Below are 23358 nucleotides of genomic sequence, written 5' to 3' on the forward strand. Positions count from 1 at the left end.
AAAATCTGGATGAAGCAACGTGAACCTCGAAATCTGTCGAGAGCAAAAGAAACTTCTGGACAGCAATCTTCGGGTTGCAGATACCGGAAAGCTTACTTTAGTTGCTGTCGTCGGCATTGGTGTCTGCGTCGCTGCAGTTATTCGGGACTCAGACAACTCAAGAGTATCTCTTGAGTAAACAATTATTACCACTCAACTCAATTAAACACTGGCTCTCAGTTTTTGATAAGGTAGCAAACAGTCCAGCTACGCGATTGCACCTAAACTTCAACACAAACTGACACTACAAAACTGTCACATTTACAACGCCAGACAGGAAAATACACCGACCAAACTGTTCCCAAAGACTCCTCGTTGCTGCTGCGACAAAAGCAACGAAGTTGTCTCTTATCCACAACCGACCCACATTCTTCACTCATCTTCAAGACTGAAGAAAGCATATCGCACCCAAAAGGCTTAACCTCGGCAAAACCAAAAAGCCCACCTACCAAACGGCCGAGACATCGGCGCCCGAGCACCACCTCGGATTGCCGATGTTATCCGAGTCAGCATGCCGCCAGCTCTCCGAGCCGAAGCCAAACTCACGTCCGAGGCCATGTAGCCAGCACGACCGCTAATTGGTTTGTCAAGTCCCCAGATGCCCCACGCTTGAGGCGAGGCTGAGAACTTCATGAGAATGATGCCGTTTCGTTCGGCGCAAGGCTATATGTACTCCGAGCAACGTCGGTGATAGTAGATACCTGATGACAATGCGAAACTGGTTCGAGGGAACACGAGTCGTCGAATAGCAGCGCGGGCATTCGTCATCAATAGATAATGGACTAAGTTTAGAATCTGGGGCGATTGTCACCTTGAACATATAAAAGAGAGCACATGGGGCCAGTGGAGCTTGGTAAGGTCTTGTTCAAACAACGAAAAAGGAACTCATATGCTTTGCGTGACTCCTATGCTACGTACAACTGGTACAACTACAATCTCCCAGCAAGACCGAGCCTTCCTCCCAGTGTCCAAAACAGAAATCTATTCCTCCGCTTGTTTATGCAATTCGACCGCGTCGGTGGTATCTATCTCCGTCCCAGTCTCGCCTCATTTCGAGTCTAATCGCGTTGTCGGGGGAAAAGGTAGGTAAATAGGGGGTCGTTTTGAGGAAGGTGGGAAGCCGCCCGCTGTGGTTGGTTTATCGTATAGCTACAGGGATGGTGGTTTGTGTGTCTGTAGCTGTATTTACAAGGTATCCATCTTGTCGAGGATGGCCTTGGTGAACTGGTGGGTGGTGGCCTCACCGCCCATGTCACGGGTGCGGACCTGGCTGTTGGGTTGTTAGCAGCTATTCTCATTGCAATCCCAGGAGAGACGAAAGAACTTACCCCTCGGCAATGACGCCGTAGATGGCCTGGGAAATGCGGTTGGCGTGGTCATCGAGACCAAGGTGACGGAGAAGCATGGCACCGGACAGAATCAGAGCAGTGGGGTTGGCCTGGTCCTTGCCCTTGATGTCGAGGCCGACGTGACGGCAACCGGGCTCGAAGACAGCAACATCACGGCCCATGTTGCAACCGGGGACGATACCAGCACCACCGACAAGGGCAGCGCCGATGTTGGACAGAATGCCACCGTACAGGTTAGGCATGACCATGACATCGAACTGCTGGGGCTTGCTAACAGCCTGCATGGAGGCGTTGTCGACAATCATGTCGTTGACCTCGAGGGTGGGGTAGTCGTTGGCGACACGGTGGAAGGTGGAGCGGAAGAGACCGTCAGCCAACTTCATGATGTTGGCCTTGTGAATGCAGGTGACCTTCTTGCGGTTGTTGGCCAGAGCGAAGTTGAAGGCGAACTTGGCGATGCGCTCAGACTTGGCGCGGGTGATGATCTTGAGGGACTCGACGACACCGGGGACGGACTGGTGCTCAAGGCCAGAGTACTCACCCTCGGTGTTCTCACGGATGATGGCGAGGTCGACACCCTCATGGCGGGTCTGGTAGCCGGGAATGTTCTTGATGAGGGAGATGGAGGCGTAGATGTCGAGCTCCTGGCGCATGGCGACGTTGAAGGACTGGTGGCCGGAACGCTCAATGGGAGTGTGAAGGATACCCTTGAGGCCGAGCTTGTTGCGGCGAAGGGAGGCGACGGACTCGCGGAAGAGATCCTCAGTCTTCTCGGGGGTGGTGGTGTTGAGACCAGAGACCTCGACCTGCTCCCACTCAATGGGGACGTTGTCGGCCTTGAAGATGGTCTTGACGCTCTCGGCGACCTCGGCACCGATACCGTCACCAGGGATCAACGTGACCGTGTACTTGCCGCCAAACTTGGTGGGCTTGAAGATGTCAGAGCCGACCGTGGCGTAGGCGCGCGCGGGCTGCGCGGTGCGCAGAATCTGCGTGGGGGAGGATTGTTAGCCATTTGTCCGTGGGTTATCGTGACATATCTGGCTGCATGTGTGGCCATTTTCTGGTGGTCGTGTGCTTTGTGTGCTTGTGAATATGTCTGCTTCTCGTGTATTCCTTTCAAAAACTTTCATCCTGGCCGACGTCGTCATGTTCTCTGCGTCATCTACCAGGTCGCAATTTGGTGCTTGTTGTTGTTGTTTCTCCCCCTCTTACATCGCAGCCTTGCCTCTGCGATCACGATGCACAGACACACACCGAGAAAAAAACCACGTCGCGGCTTGCACAGCAGAAAAGGGACTCAATTGAGAGTTGGCAAAGAGGCGACGTACCTGCGCAGTGCGGGCGGATCCTCGGGAAAGCATCGTGACGGTCGTTGGTGCCTCGTGAGGGTATTCGCGGAGCAATAGATGTTGTTCGGGATCGGAGGAGTTGGGGAGTGGAAGAATTCAGAAAAAGAGTGGAATTCGAGAAAGGCAGAGTTGCTGGCTGTCAAATGCCGCAAGAGCAAGGTACCACGGCGACAGACGGGGACGGTAACTGGGAACGGTACACGGTCAAAGTACAGACCGAAGGTGGCAGATACTGACTGAGGCAGGCTTTTTTTTTCTGCTCCTGCTCTTTCTCGGCTGGCCGTCGTGCTTTCCGTTCTTTCTCTCCAACGCCTGCGCAGGTGGGGCACCATGGGGATTCCGTAAGTGGCTGGTCTCCAATTCTCTGCCGTTTCCAGTTATCTGAATGGCTGGAAATGACTTTCAGACCCGCTTTATTCTTTTCCGGGCGGTCGGAAGAATGGAGGGCGACATCCGCGGGAAAGAGAGACTGCGCAGTGCCCGCGCCTGCTTCAATGTTCAGCCAGTGCAGCAGTTCTGTCGCTCGGGAAGGGAAGGAACCAAACGTGGGGCACCTTGCCTTTTTCGGTCTTAGCGTCTCTATTCTCTCTTCTTCGCGGTTGAGCCTCGGATCTGGACTCACAGTATCCCACGACGTCACGTGTCTCAATTCAATTGTCACTCGCTCATTCTCATCTTTAGTTTCTCAACTCACGTTGACCTCTCAATGAGTGCTCATATGTAGCCTCATGTGTTGATTTGAGGCTTCATCTCATCAGCAATCGTAGTCTCATACGGGCGTTTTCGGTCAACGTCGGCTATCTCACATCTTAATGAGCCGCGCCTGCCCATCCTTTCCGGAGAAATCCCCGCCAGCCCACCTCTCCACTCCTTTTGTGAGACCGCCAAGTCGGTCTTGGGCCTCCCTGGCCGTATCTGCGATGTTGCGACTTCATTCGGCCGAGCGCGATCTTTACTCATTACAACACGGATACCAGCAGAATGAAACCCGCAGTTGTTATCTCGACAAGATCAATTTCAGCTTACAATATGATTCAATTTCGTCAAAATCAGGAAAAAGACCTAGTGTTTGGCCAGCATTCTCAGTCAAAGATTGCTGTGGCTGCGAAATCGCGGAGATATCCTCCCCAAAACATCACAACGGCTAGCCCAGCCAGCCTTTACATTGCCAATGAATGTGGTGAGTCCGTACGAGAGAAGCGAGTACGGCCCTGTCCCGACAGCTTAATCAAGAATGTCGATGCCATTGTAACCAGATGCTTCGACTCCCCACTCGAAACAGTCTGCAAACAAGCGTCCGCCATCGCTTTTGCCCAGGGGAGCTCCACCTATGATTCATCTCAGAATCAGCCAATGTGCCGTCTTCGCTATCCTGGACGCAGAGGGTACTTACAGTCCATATTCTCGATAGATAAGATGCGCTGCTGGCACAGCGCCTCGTTGAGCCCGCCTACTTTATCCTCAATGATGTCTTGAACGGTCTTGCCCGCAGGACAAGCAATGGTATTGTTCCTCGGCTTGATCCAGAAGTGAATCATGCCGACATCGTACAGCCTGGTATTGTTCACCGCATCGTCGACCTGGCGGTTATAACTCGTGAAATAGTGTCCGTCCTTTCCACGTGAAACGTCCTTGACGAACTGATCGGCTCCTCGCTGTCGGATCGTCTTGATGGACTGTTCACAGAAATCCTTGACAATTGCTTTCACGGGCAGGTATGTCGGCCGGTAATCCTTGGTGTTCCAGCATTCTCCTCTTCCGTTTTCCAGTACCCCTTGTTGCTGGTATTGATACTCGAACTTTGCGATTCCGCAGCCCTCGTAGTTCATGTTAATCTTTTCATGCATCCAGAACTCATCGCCGCGGCCTATCGAGATACCGTCAGTATTGCTCATCTAGGCGATGGCATGAGGCCGTAGTAGGACGTAAAGTAAGCTGATGGGGGCAGATTCACTTACACGAACCCGCGTTGCGCAAGGTGCTGAAGACTTGCACGCAGCTTCCTTGACAATCCTCACCCGTCTGTACCCAGTCGAAGGTGACTTTTCTAGCTCTGTCTATTTTGGCTTGATTGCCACCGAAGACGCCAGTCCATGGCCCGTCCGTCCAGGCTCCTCCCATCTTGGTTATTGTGCGGCACATCGTGTTGAGTAAACTGCGACGTATCTGCTTCAGTATGCTCAATGAGCATTATGATCATGGGACAGGGTATCTTACGGCCACCAATTATAATAATAGACTTGCCACTTTTCGGGGCAGGTGATGTTGTAGACGGGAGCGTCATCCAAGTCTGAGAGCGAGATATCGTCCATTCCATTCATTCCCACTACACCAGTAATGCTGTTCTCTTCGTAGTAGGCGTCGACGTCCTCTTGAGTGAGGATGAAAGTCTTCGTCGGAGCTGCGGGCTTTACGGCTTCGGGGAGATCGACATCGACAACGTTCGTTGGAGAAGCCTGGGCGATACCGAGCACAGCGGCGAGCACCCAGGGTAGGCTCAAGATGGCCAGCATTATGGGTGAGATCAAGATCCTGTGTAATGAGAGATGGGCGTGATGAGGAGTGCGATGCTTCAAAGCCAGAGCGGAAATCTTTGGATGATCAAGTACTTGATGATGATTATCTGGCGACTGCGATGAATTCGAATGATTGAATAGTTGAAGAGAAGAGGTCATAAGAAAGTTGGTCTTGTCATTGCCCCTTTTATCGTCGGCCGTATCGTCTCGAAAACACCAGCAACGCTTCAGTATCGCCAATCATCGTCAATCATTGGGTACTCGGGAGATATAGTCCCTGATGATCTGTGTCACTACAAAAACGCTGGACACGATAATGAAGTTCCTCGAGGTGGTAAGAGCGAAAATTTTCAAACACGATGTCATCTTTTGCCTCTGTAAAGCTTGTCCCACCATCGAAAGAGAACCCAATAGGGATGCACGCCTTTCGTTCCGTGCCGTTGCAGTGTGACCGCAAACAAGGCCCTCGTCTAGAGCTCAAGACATCTCATCTCCCGGTCAAACTTGAGATTGCAGTCACAACCCCTGATGACACGAATTTTGATGATATTCAGGCTACATCAAAGCAAACAAATGGTGTTCATCTGGCCTAGGATGGCCAACACACAGCCACATCAGGAGGCACAGCATGGCACTGCATACCATGAGTCCATGATTGCCACCCAATATTTGGGAAGCCATCTCCCGTGACCTAAATTATTCAGATCACCGAGTCAGTGCCAGGTACGGAACTGAAGGCCGCTCGGGGTTCTCGAGCCGGGCCGTCACAGCTCATGCCCGGAGCCCGACTGGATAACTACACAGATATAGTTCCAGCTCCAAGGTTCTTTCTCTAGTTCCAGACTCATGGTATTTTCAGCTCGCACGTAGTTTACTATGACATCAAATGAGCTTAAGGCCATACACCTTGGGATGAGATTCCACTAAAGTGATGCTATTGCCTAAAGATTGCACGAAGCGTGAAAGAGCAACATTCCGACGAAGTCGTCATACATTGTACAATGAATGCCTCCGCAATCACCGAGAATGAGACACGCCAAGTTGTAGTTTGACATCGTAATGGCAGTGTTGCGGACATTATGCCAAAGCGGCATGGTCATCGTGATATCAGGCAACCATTTCCCACGATCTCACGTTTGTCTCACGCCGCGATATCCTGAGAACCTCAAGAGGACGAGTCGGAAGTGGTCCAATGCCTTTTCTCGCTGACTTCCTTGGCTCAAGAATGACTATTTTTAGGCGCCCGTAAAAGGGAACAGCAGACTTTGAGCAACTATCGTGGCATTCACCACAACTTCTTAGGTGACATGTGACCTCGATCAAGAGCACCAAAGCACTTAGCCGCATCTGTGTATCTGGCAAAAGGCACCGCGGAAATCTCTTCACGGTTCCGATCTAAGATGTGTGGTCTGTTGTGTCCGAGGCGACTGTCCTCGTCCCGGATACCCGCAGGAATCTATTTCGTCACCGCCACACTCTGAACATTGAAATCCCCGGGCTTTTCTCCGCCGAGTAACACCAAGCATTTTCTACCGGTAAAGCGAGTCTACATAGTACCACTTGGCTTTATTATCTCTGAGCTCTCGTTGATGTCAAACTTCAAAGGTGAGGCTGTAGAGATTACCTAGATATTCAAACCCCCATGCGACAGTTGCAAAGGAAAGCCTGGAAGTACGCTTGCGTTCTACCAAGTGCAGATGGAATGAAAACATTGAGATCAGGTGCCAGGTTAACCGGTGAGCGATATGGGCAATTTGATGCAGATGTTAATTAGCTCGGCAATAGCTTGTCGAGTAGATTCCAGGCTGTACCGTAAAAGAGCCTGCTACATTAACATCACGATCGACAACATAAAAGGCAAGGTCACCAGGCTATCATCGAATTATAAGTACGGTGCTATTTCTGGAGCGTCCTTTAATGAGTCGAATTACGGCAATCATGAAGTTGAACCCGAGACCTATGAGTCCAGTGGTACCCAGACAGCGTCAAACGTGGTCAGACATCATCAACTTGAAAGCTATGACGGTCAGGGTTGACTTCGACTGGCTTCCACCTTTGGGGACTTGTGTTACGCGATGTAGTGGCCAGCCAGGCCAGGAGTCATGGTCGTGACTCCCTTCCCCTTGGGCTAGCTGTTCTCAAGTTCCTTCACACCGCACTGAGTGGTGGCGCAGCCATGCTTACATTTTGCCGAAACTTTCCATTTTTCCAAATCGTCTACTATGATTGCGTTGTTGCATAGTCACTCAAGAATACTGCAAGGATGAAGTTCTCGTTCCAATACAACTTATACCTCATGATCGTTAGATGTTGGAGTCTCAGTCAATGCATGGTGAGATGTATTGGATTTTCATAGTATCGTTACGACTCCTCATGGTCTATGGTTTATTATGAATCCAGCAATTAAGTTTCAAAAGCACGTATGCTACGTGCTCGAGACGACCATCGAGAGCGTGGACCAGCCCTTCGCCACGCTGTCAAAGTAACATCAAATAGCTCTAAAATCAATGCCATGCCATTTAAACAAATATCCACACTCCCCAAGCGCTTCAGAAAGAATCACTGTTTCTGCGCAATGATTCTATAACTCGTCGTCACCAACCGCATGGTGTCCATCTTGACAAAGGCCTGCCCATCCAGACAAAGCCGGTTGATGAGGGTCTTGAAGTGGGGCGGCAGCAAGTGCACCTTGACCAGACCAAGAATAACCTGTCGCAAACTGCGAAAGTACACGTCGGCCTTGTCGATGAGTGGCGCCTGTAGCCCATCTATGCTCGCGTTGTCCGACTTCAAAATGGCGAAACCAGCATCTTTCAAGGCTTTTTCGAAAGTTTCGGGCGTCGGTGTCCCCACAGCTCCGATCAGTGGCTTTGTCCGCCGCATCAACTCCGCGTGCTCCGGGTTCGTCGCATCGTACGCCGGGAGACTAACCCAATCCAGCAACGAAATCTTGGCGCCGGGCTTCAGGACGCGGCGCAGCTCGCTGAATAGTTTCGGGAGGTCTTTGCACAGGCTAAGTGCCTGGATCTGGTAGAATGCGTCAAAAGAGTTGTCCTTGAAGGGCAGCGGCAGCTCGTTCATGTCCTGAATCGTGAAGCTGTTTTCCAGACCCATCTGCTCGGTGAAGTCCCTGGCCTGGGCGATCTGGTTCGGGTCAATGTTTAGACCGGTGACCACGGCGCCGGTGACAGCCGCCATGTGGGCCGCGACTCTTCCGCGGCCGCATCCAAGGTCCAGGACCCTGTCTCCCGGTTTCAGACCAACATCCTGGGCGATCGACTCCTCGTACAGCATCTGATTATCGAGAACGGACGCCTTCTTGTCCATCAAGGGAGGGATGTACATCTTCTCCACGTCGCCCAGCGCGCAAAGGTGATTCAGGACTCCATAGTAAGCTTGCAAACAGTCGCCGACTTTGGTCTTGTAATCCGGGCCGAGCGTCTTAACCATCTGCTCCTCATCTGCCCAGTCAAGGCTGTAAATGACATAAGATGCCATGAAATCGTCAACTTGTTTTGGCGTCAAGTCGAGGAGGTACTTGAATGATTTCCAGAACGTCTTGGACCGCTTAGGCGATGCTGTGCGGTTGATTTCATGTTTTGCGCTGTTATTGCTGTGGTCGCTATTGCTGCGGCCAAGATGCAGGCCATGCTTCTTCTTCCATGATGCCTGACCGGCGGGCTTCAATGTTGAGACGTCATCTGAGGTCTCGCTGGGACGGGGACTCGTATCACCGATGTGAGGTATTGTTGTCGCCGATGGCGGTTGCGCAATCGCTGCCGCTGCTGACATGACTGCTAGTGGAATGGCAGATGACGTGCGGCTGTAGGGAATTCAGGGGGCTTGTGGTTCTGTCCGCAGGTGAGAGGTAAGACGACCAACAGAAGAGAGAAAATCAAGAGAGGCAGGAAGGCAAGCAAGCTGGGTATCACAGTGTGCATCCAAGAAATGATGGAGAGGCGAAGGGGGACAGGTGATGGGCGGCCCAAAGTCCTTTATACATAGTACTCTCATTTCTTTACTCGTCTGTTTGGCATTCGATCAATCATCAATGACCGAATGGCAAACTAACCAGTCAAAGAACGGAGAAAGATCTGACGGAGCCGCAAACCGGATTGCTTTCTAATCTCTCGTGACGCTGCTCGGGATGGACGGAGGTATGTCCGAAGATTCCGACTGGGTCCAACCATCACCAGACCACTTAAAGAGGACGGGAGCTCCAGCGCTGGGGCTAGCAGCCAGCCCATCATCAGCTAATAACACAAGGGGCCGGAAACAGCAGCGCCTTGGAAAGCTCCGAGCACATCAAAATAGAGGGAGATGCAAAGGAAAACCCGCGGGCAGCGGACACAGCGGACGGACTTGACTCCTGGCTTACGCGCTGAGTCACCTCCGGGGCCACCTGATAGTTCGATAAAGAATTTGTCCTGCGGTGCGGCGTGTGTGACTGTAAAGGTCCTGTCCGTGTCTAGACTCTACCGCATCGCAACAACGTCCGCTGTTGCATCGCATTCTGCGCCTCTCTCATCTTTGCCCTTGTCCATTGGCTCCTCTGTCCCGCTGTTTTCCATTCGTTGCGTGTGTATATTTGTTGCATTTCGACGTCATTGTGGCGCTCTCTGCATGGCCTCCAAAATTTTGTTGTTTTTTTTACCGGCTTACTCCCGGTGGATTATTATCAAAGCCCGATTCCTCCCTGCTTAGTCCCAGTTTAAACCACTTTATTAAGCACGGTCGGCATGGCACGCGGATCCCGCGTTCGTCGCGATAGGGCTGATGTGGCTGGAGCTGTGTGGTTAAAGCGGACATGAAGCGCCGGTGAAAGGGCGAGGGCGCCAGAGGTCATTGCGTCCGCTTGTGTTTCGCCATGTGTGGCTCAGCTGTTTCTCCGAAGTGTGGTTACGTCGTGGACTCATCACCAGCGGAGAGATGTGATAAGTGTGTGAGCTGTCAATACGGTGAAACTGCTCCATGGATCAGAGAGGACAGACTATTCAAGATTGATTAAGCTACAACATGTCATATTCTGCCACACTCGCCATCCAACCGTCGTCATTTTTGTCTTTTGAACTACAAATAGCCTCAGCTTGGTATCAGGCACTGCCTTGCTCTCATAGTCGAAATGCGGCCTGGACCGGTCCGCATATTGCTTAGCCCATAGGTTTATTCAAAGTATGCCTTGTTATTCTCAGGGCTTACCTTGTCCCATACGTTTGGTTGCCAGATGCTTAGGCAGACTTGTTGACTTGCTAGGGACTTTGGCGGCGGCCTCTTGTTTTCATGCGGTCGTCCGTACCAGGAGTGGCGTGGCCTGTCTCATTTCTAATTGTTGGAGTCCAAGCTCAAAGTCAACCCAGCTCACCGCCTGTAAAGATCGGTTGGGAAAACCAATCATGGCTATCGACGGTACTCGACTTCGGTTCGCCACTTTACTTTGATACCTACCGTGGAAACTCGTCCAACTCGTATTTGCGCTAGCCCGTGTACTTGATGATTTAAGCCTCTCTTAGTATCAAAAACTTGCTGATATCCGCCACTGATTGAGATTTATAGTCTGAATCGAGGTAAGTATTGGCCGAAAGCTATCTAAGATAGCGGGAGCACGGCCTAGCGTAAATACGAGCTGGACGAGTTTCTACGGTACCTTAGTCTACATTGATTGCATGCGATTGTTCATACGGGTGCTGTAGGAACATGCAAACAAGATATTCATACAAGAACTAACGGGTGACCCATGTCTTAAATCGAGGACTCATTCCGCGTGTCGATGGTACGACAAGGTGGCTAGGTCACGGACTAACACATCTCCTGACGGAATAGAGCATGCTCTTTTGGCTGTTATGCCTTGATACAACGCTTGCCTCAATATGCATCATTTGCCTTTGGATAACTCGCTGCGAAAAAAACACGCTTATCCTTCTTTGCCATTCTCGAGTGACTCACTCAGTTCTTATTTCGCATATCAACATAATGCTCTGATTGTTCCGCCGTCTGTAAAATTTCAGAGACTGGTCCTCATGAAAGGCCGCCACATTTCTGCCGAAGAGTCTTTCAATGCTTCTATTGAGCCTCAGAGAATCATCCTTGGAGTGACAAGCGGCTTTACAATGTTAACATACAGAGGGATCTATTCACCTTTGCTCGCCATCTGTAGATTGAGCCAAGATGAAGAAGTCCTCCTTCATTAGGACTCTTAAATCAGATGCTTTGAGCTCAGACGTATTGTAAAACATCATATCACTGTAAAGTTTGCTACATGACGTTGAGTTACGAAGTTGCTCTTCAAAATCTGCTCATGACCTGTTGAGATTTGCCACCACCCCCACCTGTCCAGGCCCAATGATTCGAATCGCGTTGGTATTGTGGTCGCATATGGATACTACTTGATCGATGAGATTAGTTAGTCGTTTTGCTAGAGGAACACCCAACTACCGTTCAAGGGCTCAAGTGTCTCTAACAAAATCAAACGTCCGTGTACTCATAGCAGGTATCAAGAAATGAGGCGTTTAGACAAACGTGATAGCAAAAGAAAAGAGCTTTTGCCTAGCTAACTACATTGACTAATTGGCCGCATTCACTGGCTAGTTTTTATCACAATCTTTTGCGAACCGCCATAAGAATGTTGGAACATTTGCTGGCTTTCCACACTAGACTACGTGAGTACATGTAGCAAAGCCAAAGCCGGACCAATGGTCGAAGGTGTTGAGTACATCGCCGCTGTCACGTCAATTATCTCAAGACTGCATTGAGCCTACATGTAATCACCTTTAGTTTTGAAATAAGTTGAGAGAAGAATTTCTGCAATAGTTGATACGACCAACGGCGTGCTGAGGAAATCACACGTCGGGACGATATTCTCCATGTTTCTCATATCTCTTTCTCCCATTTGCGTATCCAGTCCTGTCGAAAGAGTTAAGGTAAGACCTTGGATCCGGCCGTCTCGGATTCCTGTTCAGTTGAATAATCTGAAGCTCTATGGACATCCTTGGCCTCGTCCTCGATAATGCAAGCACGTGCTCCAGGTAAGGCCCGCAAAAGCCGACCACCATAAGCAAAGAGCACAACATTCCGAGCTCGGGAGCGCAGCTGGGCTGTCTCGCTAGCTCATCAAACAATGATTCGTGCACGAAGAGAGTTCTATTGGCAGCTTCGCCAGTTATCTGCAAGTGCTCCAGTCCTGGACAATGTTGACAGAATGCGATCAAAGATCTGTGTCCCAATTGGGTGGTAGCCCGCAATTTGGCAGAACGAAGATTAGGGCACGCCGCCGCCAGCCTCACGATAGTGTCGTCCGTCAAGTCTCTGGCGTGGTTATCGGGATGATACCCGTCGTCCAAGTGTAGTAATTCAATGTGCCACAGGTTACGGCAAATTTTGGGAAAAGAGATGAGGTCGTCGATGATTTCGCTGAGGACAATGGTAAGCAGATGCAACGCTACTGAGTTAAGCGGTGCCATGAGCAGAAAATCAAATCTGATTCCTTCTATAATCGAACTGGTCGAGGGTGAATTGGATATGCATCATGAGATATTAACTTACCGTGTCAGTTGCGTTTCGGTCCCGAGGATAATTTGTCTTGTCGAAGATCCCAGTCTGTTTAGTTGTTCCATTTCCCAACTCCGATTGCCTTGGAAAAGGATACCCTTAGTGCCCTTCTGAGTGCAGGAGGCTGGCTCGCTGGCACAACAACGATAGAAGAAGTAGCATTGTCGTCTATCTAGTCTAGGACAGCGATTGAGGGGCATCTGACAAATACCACGTTCAGTTATTGCTGCAGCTCTGCATTGAGAAGAATGTGGCAGAGAGAAATGATATGACATCCGTTCTGCCTTATTGTTCTGGTGACAGAGATTGCAACATGGCTCGTTGCTAGTAGCTAGTTGCCAGAGCCAGAAATAGTACAACGTTACGGCCCTGCAGAGTTGCCAGCGTACTATTACCGATTTAGCAGGGGGGAAGGGGGATCTAACAACAGATCTCGTCATTTTCCTACAGTGCCAGTTTCGACATGGGAAGCAGCAATGTTAGCAACAAATATATTGCGTTCTGACTGTCATCGCAATGCTGCATGAATTTAACTTCGACGCGAGAGTGAGACAGGTACTGATTTCTAGCGCTAATAGGGCTAGTATGACGGTGAAGTGTTTTCCGTTCGCTTTGTACACATGCTGAACACTGGCAACCGGCATTGGCAACGCGTCCGTCAGGACCTACTAAGTCCACTGACCAGCTATGGTGTTTTAAATATGAGATGACTTTGCGAAAAGGCGTGCAAGTACAGATGAAAATGGGCAAAGTTGAGCCCGAAGACGAGGGCTCCCTGCTATTACTCTTCGTTTCCGGCTCTAAGGCAAGTTCATTATCTTACAGTCGCTGCTGCCCTGATGTGAGGTGAGGTGTAGCTACCATCACTTAGGTTGCAGAACCTCTGTCTTTTTAAACAAGTGACATGTACACGCGCTTCGTATTGAACGGAGTTTCAGTTGGTGGCATTGATGCAAATCTTGGTCGTGAAAGCCGAGGCCTGGCTCGGTATTCATTTCAGCTGGTGCAACGCCTCGTAGCAGACATATTTTGACGCATGCCATTAACGAAATAATATTCACTGTGGGAGGGATTGTGCACGCTATCCCTATAGTCAGTTATTTGCAGGCGAGACCATTGACGGTGCAGTCCGAATGCTGCGGTTTCGATGTGCAACAGCTCCTAATCACTGAAACAAGGTATCCTTGACCCTAGTAACAAAGCTAATTCGAGCTTCACGAGCTTCTTTGAGTTTCATATGGACGGTCCAATGAAACTACTGGAAACTCCATGTCAGGCGGATCATAGCATGTCATCTTAACGGCGATCAGACTGACCTAGAACATTGCATAGATCCTCCGAACCCCACAAGGCGACTACGTGACGGGACAGCGTGTCAGACAGGTGAAAGGAAGCCTTTTACGATACCGAATACGTAAAATAGGGCTATGTATCCCGTTGACAGCGATCACGCCGAGAAAAAATGGGATGACAGACTAAGATTTCCTGAATCATGCCCTGAGTCGATCTCGGATTTGCAAAGATTCTGGAGCATTGGGATGGTACGAGAATTTCAAGAACCCACCAAAGAACAAGCCTGGATCGGCCACTGGATATAAATTTGGCCATAACTTCCCTCGTATCCAAAGAACATATCTCATTCATCCATCAATTGGACTTAGTTCATGTTATTCTCATCTTGTCTGGTACAGAATCGCAGAGCCATATTTCGTACCATCTATCTCGTTAGCATCTATTCGATCATCTGTTATCAAATACCACTCATCTCATCTACGTCTCTTCATGCCTCAAAATGCGGCTGATTACTCTGACAGCTTGCCTGACGCTTCTAGCGAGCTCGGTATTGGCCCGTAAGTACTTCGCCTCCTATCCGTAGTGAGGGTCGACTTTGGTGTCCTCATTCACTGGAGCAAAGGAACCGGCTATCACTTGGTGACCGACTTGCTCGAATTGACTCCCGTGCCCGATGGGATATGATTGAACTGTGTAGATGGGGGTTGAACTAAGCCAAAACTAATGAAACTTCTAGAAAGTTGTAATAACGGCCGGGGGTTTTGCAAAGGCGGACGATGCGAGCCTAATAACGACCCGAGCGGCGCTGGCCCATTTGCCGGTAACTTCAAGGAATGTCAGACCGGAAACGGACGATCTCAAGTCGACGACTTCATCTTGGGAGGTGGTAACCAGGATGCTGAAGTCAATGCTGGCGCTGCTTGTAACAATGGTAGAGGAACCTGCAGCACTCGCGGTGCTTGCGAACCTAACAACGACCCTAGTGGTGCTGGACCATTTGTGGGAACTTTTGAGGAGTGCTTCAGTTAGAGATGCTAACTTCTTCCCTCAATACAAGCCATCTTTCAATTGTTTGGCATAATGGCCCTTGCCAACAACCACAGCCCCAAGCGAGACGGATGTGACAATGTATTGCCAGTCTTCCTGGTGGACGGCGGAGTTTATATTATATCCTAAGTCCGGCTCCTAATCAGGGGCAGAGGAGCTTATTCAGGACCAATCATCGATTTCAATGCCCTTGCATGATTGACCACAGCTCAAGCTTAGTTTAAGTGCTAATTCCGAATCACCAATGCTCTGATGGTCAGCAAGCTGCACCAGATGGTGGGCTAAAAGAGGTAGGCCAGTGATCAGCGCAGTGCGGGGTAGCTCTTCGCTTCTCGGTTCCATCACCGACCCGCGCTGTGACCGCTCCAAAGTATGTCGCGATCGGGCTTGATGACGTTTGTGCCGGCAACGTAGCTATTTAGACCATCTCTCTGCCCTTCACAACCTTCTACAAATTTTCAATTGAACAATTGCCTGCCAGCCGGTCTCAGCAGATCATATTCACCCGTACAACGACTTACTCATCAAAAGTTCAGCACAACTCGCAGCAATGGCATCTAAGGGGCTCCCAGCACGCCTGAGGGAAAGTATCGAGAGCACCAAGGTCGAGTACCGCCAGCTCGGAAAGTCCGGATTGCGTGTCTCAGTTCCCATTTTTGGCTGTATGAGTTTTGGAGACTCTCAGTCCATCGACTGGGCTCTGAATGAGGATGAGGTATACTGAACGCTTACGCGATGATCATCGACCAGCGTGGCTAAGAAACATAACATGTAGGCACTTCCGCTTCTGAAGGCGGCTTACGATCGGGGATTGAATACTTGGGATACCGCCAACGCATACTCGAATGGCGCATCCGAGCGGACGATTGCCAAGGCCCTGAAGAAATACAACATTCCCCGCGAGAAGGTGGTCATTTTGACCAAGTGTTTCTTTGCTGTTGGTGAAGAGCCTGGTATGTGACTCGGTACTTGATGCTGTGACAATCATGGTCGCATCGCTGACGAATTTCTCACTTTGTAGAGACTCGTCACTTCAACTACCGCGAGGAAATCAACAAATCGAAGGACTACCAAAACCAATGGGGTTTGTCTAGAGCTTCTATCTTCAACCAGGTGGAGGCGTCTTTGAAGAGACTGGACACTCCGTACATCGATCTTCTCCAGATCCACAGATTTGACCCCAGAACACCCGTAGAAGAGACGATGAAGGCGCTGCACGACTTGGTGCAGACGGGGAAGGTTCGGTATATCGGTGCCAGCAGCATGTGGGGTACTCAATTTGCCCAGATGCAGTTCACCGCTGAGAAGAATGGTTGGACGAAGTTCGTGAGCATGCAAAATCAATACAATCTATTGTATCGCGAAGAAGAAAGGGAGATGAACCGATTCTGTAACGATACTGGAGTCGGACTCATTCCGTGGGCTCCTCTCTGTAAGTCAATGGCCCTCACATTCATGTTCGGCTCACGCTAATGGGTGACATCAACTAGGCCGTGGTCACCTAGCCCGACCACCAAAGGACTTTGGCTCCACCTCTCGCAGCAAGACCGAGAAGGAGGGTCAGCCCGGAAGCCATGGAACGGTGGAGCCGGACCTGACCATCATCAAGCGAGTGCAGGAGATTGCGGAGAAGCGGGACTGGCCCATGTCCCATGTGGCTCTTGCATGGATCAACAAACGAATTACGAGCCCCATTATCGGCTTCAGTAGCGTCGAGAGAATCGACCAAGCAATCACTGCTGACGGCAAGGTCCTAACCGATGAGGAGGAGAAGTACCTTGAAGAACTGTATCAACCCAAGGCCATCTCGGGACATGCCTAAGTCGGCCGCGCAGGGAAGGATCTAGATAACCTTTCAATAGTAATGAAGGTAGAGCCAATCAGATCTTTCTTTTAGCCTCCTCCAAATGATTCTGTGTGGCATCAAGAGTACACAAGTTAGCCAGCATCTCCCCGGAAGCTGGCAATGATTGACGCTTCCAAGACGTTGACGAAGCTTCGCTTCAGCTATCAGCGCTCCCCGATATTTGTCTCCCAGTACTACTTGAATTACGGTGCCGAACACGAATTCGGAAGTATGATGATTCGGATCCTAGATTGGCTGAAGCGGTTTTCGTCTGATCTCCCTCAAATCCTCGTAACACGGACCGTCGCAGAACATGAGTTTTTGCCTGATTCGGCGACGATGCCCTAAATAACACTATCTCCAATGTAGCCGATGCAGCCAATTCAGGCCGATTTCAGCTCTTGTGGTCCCCCCCTCGTCTACATTACACTACTCATTCATCCAAGGTCGTATCCCAAGTCGCAGCCATCTGATAGCATAATCGCGTGACACCTGCCGACCCATCATATATGATCTCGCTGCCGAGGGTGGAGACAAACGTGCTTCTACCCATGGGATCGAGTTGCAGGGAGAGCCCCTTGTTGAAGTTCTTGAGAGGTTCAACGAGCAGCCTCCTATCTTGGAATGCTGTCAAATTTTAGAAACACTTCCGTTTTGGGCCATGCGATGCGAAGAATAACCTACAGTATCCGCCACATCGCTACCTCCCGCGCGGCGCTACCTGGTTCATCTGGAATTAAGCTCATTGGACAAACCAAGACGGCAGCGATGGAATCTTGGTTCATCGATCGTAATGAAGTCATTGCCTTTCCATCCATTCCGAAGACAAGCTCCAGGCGTAATGACCATCGCGCCATATATCGACCCCAATCCGCCGCCACAACCCCATTTGGATCGATGGATTCGCCTTATTGGAAGGATGAGAACAAGCCAGATGAGCCTTTCTCCGCTCTTGCATACTTTGCTACCTCATCATGATTATTTCGACCTTGGTCTTCGTCTCTCTATGTGCTCAGACATGGGCTGCACCACAGCAAGGGGGCGGTGGAACCCCTCGAGTCACCATCAAGGCACCTCAAGCAAACCTGAAAGGTACAACGAAAGGATTTCTTGGAGCCAAGGCTGGTGAAGTTGAATCATTTAATGGGATCCCCTTTGCCAAGCCTCCCATTGGAGACTTGAGGTTCAAGCCACCTGTACGGCTTACCGAAGCCATGGGCGAAGTCGATGCCACCACAGAACAACCAGAGTCATGCCCACAGTTCATCCTACAACCAGACTTTGGCTCGCCTCTTATTCCTCCAGACCTTCTCGATAAGGTCCTCAATCTACCCATTCTCAAGAACCTAGCCGTTGGGCAAGAAGACTGTCTCACTATTAATGTGCAACGCCCCGCCGGAACCAAAGAGGGAGATAAGCTACCGGTGATGTATTGGATCTTTGGCGGTGGGTTTGAACTAGGCAGCACCTCCATGTACAATGGAGCTGGACTTATCGCAGAAGGGATGTCTACCGGCAAGCCATTCGTTTTCGTGGCAGTTAACTACCGTGTGGGTGCTTGGGGATTCATGCCGGGCAAGGACCTCATGCAGGAAGGCAGCTCTAATGCCGGTCTTCTGGACCAACGAATGGGACTAGAATGGGTCCAGGACAACATTGCTAGCTTTGGGTAGGTCTCATAGTCCCTCTGAACCAAAATGAAAAAGCCAAAGATGCTGATTGCTTGTCTTTTAGTGGCGACCCGGACAAGGTCACTATGTGGGGAGAGTCGGCTGGCGCTATATCAATCTTCAGTCAACTCTCTCTCTACAACGGCAACATCACACGCAATGGCAAGGCCCTCTTCCGCGGCGCCATAATGAACTCCGGATCTGCTGTTCCGACTGATCCAATGGACTCTCCTAAAGCCACAAAAGTTTATGACAAGGTCCTGTCTGCTGCCGGATGTGATGGAGCGCCTGATCGATTAAAGTGCCTGCGAGATCTCTCTTATGATGTAAGGCTATCTAGTGTACCTCTATCTCTGACTGCCATGGCTGACATATGCGGCTAGGACATGCGCAAAGCTGCAAACTCTGTGCCAGGCCTTCTGAGTTACAGCTCAGTAGCTCTTTCCTACCTCCCGAGACCTGACGGGAAGAACATAGTGTCAAGCCCAGAAGTATTTGCTACTTCTGGGAAGCTCCCCAAGGTGCCCTTCATTTTAGGAGATCAAGAAGACGAGGGCACCCTTTTCGCTTTGTTCCAACCGAACATCACCAGGACCCGAGAGGTTGAAGAATACCTCGGCGAACTCTACTTCAACAATGCCTCCCCGCAGCAGATCAAGGACCTAGTAGGCACTTACGCTGCCCGCCCTTCTGAAGGATCGCCGTTCAGAACCGCAGGGTTTAACGAAGTCCGGCCGCAGTTCAAGAGACTAGCTGCCATCTTAGGTGACACGGTTTTCACCCTCACCCGTCGAGCTGTGTTCAACATCTCTCAAACAGTCCAGCCAGAAGTCAACACCTGGAGCTACCTCGCCAGTTACGACTACGGTACTCCTGTCCTCGGAACATTCCACGGATCGGATCTCCTCCAAGTATTTTACGGGATCAAGCCGAACTACGCTGCTTCGGCGACGCGGGCGTACTACTTTAACTTTGCTTACAATCTGGACCCCAATGACTCCTCTGGAGGCACGGGGAAGGCAAAGGTGAAGTTGATCGATTGGCCTAAGTGGAGAGACGGAAATAAGATGCTACACATGATGGCCAAGAGTGCGGATTTGATAGATGATGATTTCCGACAGGACAGCTTCAACTTCTTGCTGAATAATGTAGAGAAATTACGCTTCTAAATTTGTGGGAGACTTTACGGTTCGTCTGGGGACTAGAGCTGGACTCTATGGTCTTCTGAAGTTTGGGGTTGGAAAGACATGGCCTTTCGCAACGACATCACTGGCGTTTGTGCTATGCGCACCTGCGGCGCCGCTCTTATCAGTTAATACTCGACTGAATCAATTCTCTACGACTACATGCCGATTATTGTTCCATGAAGGGTACATGTAGTCGCCCTGGCCACCCCCATAACCATCTCAGTGTCAGTGTGGCCAATGCGGTTGTCGTCTGATACCGACTTGCGATGACACAAACGTCTGCCTAAGCTCGAAGAAGCGATTTGATGCGATCTGTCACGTAGGATCTCGCGCCAGCTTAACAAAAGTCCCGCAATTTTATCTGAGTTTCTTGGATAGTACTCTGTCTACTTATATGGCTCTTTCACTCTATCGGCTCTAGTAAGGTACTTCAAACTCGGCCAACTCCTGCACCAAGTTTGACAATGGGTGCTACCAAATGCAGAGGAGTGAGCTTGAACTGGTAGGGCGCCTTGTAGAAGGTACCCTTCTGGGTGATGTTGACACCAGCTTTTCCCCAGTCATTGGCTATTACCATGTTAGCATATCCTAAGATAGTCACGAACAAGTGACGGGATAAGCAAATACATACGTGCACCAAGATTAGCAAAGCCATCCAGTTCCTCGTCACCACAGACACAAGTATTTGGAGAATCATCGGGGATTACGAGGCCGTAAGTGCTGAGCGCCTCACGGGTGTTTCGGCGAAAGACATTGCCTTCGACGAGAACCTGGTTATCGGAGCGAGAGTGAATGGCCTGATAGAGGAAATCTTCGTAGAGGTTGCTATAGATGTGCTGGTGTCCGAAGCGACCTGCAGGCCCGCGAGTGCCCTCGTTCCTCCAATAATTGTGATGGTATGTAACGTGAAGATGGCCAAAGTCGAGATCGCGGAATGTGGCATCGTTCCCAACGAGGGATGACTTCCAGTGGTCGTGGAAGTAGTTCCAGGATACAGTGATCCAGTCCGAGGCACGGATAATATCAACCTGACCGTCCTGTTTGATTGGAGTTAGCAACATTTCCAATTAGGAAGCTCATGCGGAAGAAGGTCATTTACATAGAAGTCCGGGCCTTTGGTAATATCTGAGGTGAATTCGTTGTGATCCACCCAGACCCTAGTAGAGTTACGGATCGTGATGCAGTCGTTGTCCAGGATGTGGCTGATCTTGAGATTCTGCAAGATGACGTTTGTTGCGTTGTAGACATTGAGACCCTTGCCGGTAATATGTGCTGTGCTCTTGTAGCCAACTAAGCTCTTGTTGGATCCGACGTTGAGGCGTGCAGGCAAGACGAATTCGCCCTTCAGGACCACAATCTTGGGATCACTGCCTGCCACTGCGGTCTGAAGCTCAGGAACACTTGAGACTGTCACGGTCGGGCCGCCTTTGCCTCCGGTAGTCTTGCCAAGTGGGTTGTCTTTCGCGAAGCCTTCAACTTCCCAAGAGGCAAGGCCGAGCCAATCGAGGGGATTGGCAGTGGTCAAGCCTAGGAAGGCGCAGAAAACTACCGAGACGCTGACTCTCATAGTGGTAATTATCTTGAGAAGGAACCGGGGCCGGAAAAGAAGACACAGAGGGGAGAATGACCACTACTGACAACAGATTGCGTGATCTACAAGAACGGCCCATTGACTGGAAGGCCAGTGCCTGGTCCTACTTATATACCATCTATTGCATCCATGAGCTCACAGTCTGCTATTCAATCAGCATCCCTCAAACCCCGAACCGAGCCTCGAGCCAGTTTCCAAGCTACTGGATCTGCAGCTATTCCGCGATTCTATGAACGTCATGAACATTTTCCTACGAGCATGCGGAGAACCCTGCATGCCTTGCAGAAATTGCAGAAGCCATCACCAATGATGGTCATCCAGGATACCAGGTCGAGCATCTTGGGCAAGCCACGCAACCACGGAAAGGCCATGCCAAGATCCGGCTAGCGATGGCGCTCCACTGCCAGTGGTGGAAAATGGAGACTCCGGGCCATGATGGGATGCAGCAGAAATGGCACGGGATGTTGCAGAGCATCTGCCTGTTGGGAAAGACGAGATGTTGGACGCAGCCAAGGTTGACTCCAACCGCTGAAAATCAAGCGAGATGGAGATCATTTTGCCTGAGGTGACGGTGTGTAATGGGGGTTATTAGAGGATATCTGCAGGTGCAATAGGGCAGGCTGCAGGGACAGGTAAGAAATGCAGTTGGCTGGTGGTAAAGCCTAATCTACGGAAAATGGGGTAAACCTTGCCCCAATGCAACAAAAATACTTCACATTGGTTGGGTCCATCATCCCGTGGAATAAGCTTATGGACTTCCCGAAAGTCAAAGAGAGACTCTATGCGGCCCCGATCGGGAACAACATCAATCATGCAAGGTCCTTTGTGTCGAGTGTTAGTCGCAGGTATAGAGCAGCCATGTATGAACAATACGCTTATACACTTCTTGCATTGCCCAGAGCAATAATTCCCTCTTGCTGTCCCAAGTCTGAAGCCCAAGCATTTGAATATTACTCCGGGGGCTAGAGAATCATTACCCCTCACGAAATGCACACGATGCAGGGCGCATATGCAATGCCGCGACGCCCAGACTAAATCAGCCTGTGAAATTCATGTATGCGGAGCTGGGTCTCGTCCGGAAATGCTCTCAGACTCAATCGTCCTTTCATTCTTTGGGTTCGGAGGCGTTCGGGAATCCAAGCCACGCGGAGCCCTTGTCCAGATTCTTCCATGAACCACGTTGTCGAGTGACACTGCGTCTAGTCAACCGACTTCTATGAATTGACGTGCTCATTTCTCCAGGAAGTGGGGCAAACCTTTCTAAATGTTGGTCGAGCTCAAGAATCCGGTTGATCATCTATCAGCCTATCATCATGATACTTCTCAACGATTTCTAGGAGAGTCTCGGAGGCTTCTGAGACAGCTCACCTGTTGTTTTAAGAGGGTTATTCCAGGCCAGCGGAGAACTTTACGTAAGGGGCTTTCGAGGCGCTGGCGGTCTCACCTCAGCCCTCTCGGCCAGGCCCGTCTGCTTCGGGGCCTCAGCTCCGGCTCAACCACCGGTCTAGACTCCGCCCCGCAGACGCGGCCCCACCAGGGCTTTCCTCCCTCGCTTCACGACTCAAATCCCACACTTCCTCACCCTCCCACCGCAATGATTCCTATTGCCTAATTTCCATTTCGGCCTTCAACAATTCAAATGGTCTGGTGGTGTAGTTGGTTATCACGTCAGTCTAACAGATTCGAGGCAACTCGACCTGAGCACACTGAAGGTCTCCGGTTCAAGTCCGGGCTAGATCATCATGGGCGATTGGTTTAGTGGTATAATGACCGCTTAGCATGCGGTAGGTCCTGGGTTCGATTCCCAGATCGTCCATTCTTTTGCTTCCTGGAACTTTTTTTGCTTTTTTTTTTTTTGCCTTTCTTTGCATGTTCCTTGCCCTTCATTCTCTGCTCCTTGTTATAGTTCTAGTCGGATCACGC

The 23358-nt window shown here is 50.4% G+C and overlaps 9 protein-coding genes across 9 annotated transcripts; 4 read left to right on the forward strand and 5 right to left on the reverse strand.

Annotated features, from left to right (window-relative positions):
* Positions 1-1224: 1224 nt before the first annotated feature.
* On the reverse strand, positions 1225-2752 carry CCOS01_12318 (isocitrate dehydrogenase subunit 1; the record flags this gene model as incomplete). Its single annotated transcript, XM_060460467.1, has 3 exons — positions 1225-1309; positions 1368-2377; positions 2720-2752. 3 exons carry the CDS (start codon positions 2750-2752, stop codon positions 1225-1227), a joined length of 1128 nt encoding a protein of 375 aa, XP_060309410.1.
* A 1212-nt stretch (positions 2753-3964) lies between these two features.
* Positions 3965-5253, reverse strand: CCOS01_12319 (uncharacterized protein; the record flags this gene model as incomplete). The annotated part of the gene is made up of 4 exons (XM_060460468.1): positions 3965-4068; positions 4134-4607; positions 4699-4895; positions 4958-5253. 4 exons carry the CDS (start codon positions 5251-5253, stop codon positions 3965-3967), a joined length of 1071 nt encoding a protein of 356 aa, XP_060309411.1.
* Positions 5254-7815: 2562 nt separating this feature from the next.
* On the reverse strand, positions 7816-9048 carry CCOS01_12320 (methyltransferase domain-containing protein; the record flags this gene model as incomplete). The annotated part of the gene is made up of 1 exon (XM_060460469.1): positions 7816-9048. One exon carries the CDS (start codon positions 9046-9048, stop codon positions 7816-7818), a length of 1233 nt encoding a protein of 410 aa, XP_060309412.1.
* Positions 9049-9730: 682 nt separating this feature from the next.
* Positions 9731-10027, forward strand: CCOS01_12321 (uncharacterized protein; the record flags this gene model as incomplete). Its single annotated transcript, XM_060460470.1, has 1 exon — positions 9731-10027. A coding segment is annotated over one exon (297 nt), but the record flags the coding sequence as incomplete, so codon positions are not given.
* Positions 10028-12168: 2141 nt separating this feature from the next.
* Positions 12169-12866, reverse strand: CCOS01_12322 (uncharacterized protein; the record flags this gene model as incomplete). The annotated part of the gene is made up of 3 exons (XM_060460471.1): positions 12169-12272; positions 12326-12663; positions 12796-12866. The coding sequence occupies 3 exons, from the start codon at positions 12864-12866 to the stop codon at positions 12169-12171; spliced, it is 513 nt and encodes a 170-aa protein (XP_060309414.1).
* Positions 12867-14583: 1717 nt separating this feature from the next.
* On the forward strand, positions 14584-15123 carry CCOS01_12323 (uncharacterized protein; the record flags this gene model as incomplete). Its single annotated transcript, XM_060460472.1, has 2 exons — positions 14584-14651; positions 14835-15123. 2 exons carry the CDS (start codon positions 14584-14586, stop codon positions 15121-15123), a joined length of 357 nt encoding a protein of 118 aa, XP_060309415.1.
* Positions 15124-15691: 568 nt separating this feature from the next.
* CCOS01_12324 (aldo/keto reductase) lies at positions 15692-16963 on the forward strand (the record flags this gene model as incomplete). Its single annotated transcript, XM_060460473.1, has 4 exons — positions 15692-15856; positions 15917-16094; positions 16163-16573; positions 16632-16963. 4 exons carry the CDS (start codon positions 15692-15694, stop codon positions 16961-16963), a joined length of 1086 nt encoding a protein of 361 aa, XP_060309416.1.
* Positions 16964-17961: 998 nt separating this feature from the next.
* Positions 17962-19826, forward strand: CCOS01_12325 (carboxylesterase; the record flags this gene model as incomplete). The annotated part of the gene is made up of 3 exons (XM_060460474.1): positions 17962-18656; positions 18722-18983; positions 19041-19826. The coding sequence occupies 3 exons, from the start codon at positions 17962-17964 to the stop codon at positions 19824-19826; spliced, it is 1743 nt and encodes a 580-aa protein (XP_060309417.1).
* A 448-nt stretch (positions 19827-20274) lies between these two features.
* Positions 20275-21411, reverse strand: CCOS01_12326 (pectate lyase; the record flags this gene model as incomplete). The annotated part of the gene is made up of 3 exons (XM_060460475.1): positions 20275-20411; positions 20476-20881; positions 20944-21411. The coding sequence occupies 3 exons, from the start codon at positions 21409-21411 to the stop codon at positions 20275-20277; spliced, it is 1011 nt and encodes a 336-aa protein (XP_060309418.1).
* Positions 21412-23358: the final 1947 nt, after the last annotated feature.

The sequence above is a fragment of the Colletotrichum costaricense genome (genome assembly GCF_030867565.1).
Source record: "Colletotrichum costaricense strain IMI 309622 chromosome Unknown Scaffold_14.1, whole genome shotgun sequence".
In the NCBI taxonomy this organism is placed as follows: domain Eukaryota; kingdom Fungi; phylum Ascomycota; class Sordariomycetes; order Glomerellales; family Glomerellaceae; genus Colletotrichum; species Colletotrichum costaricense.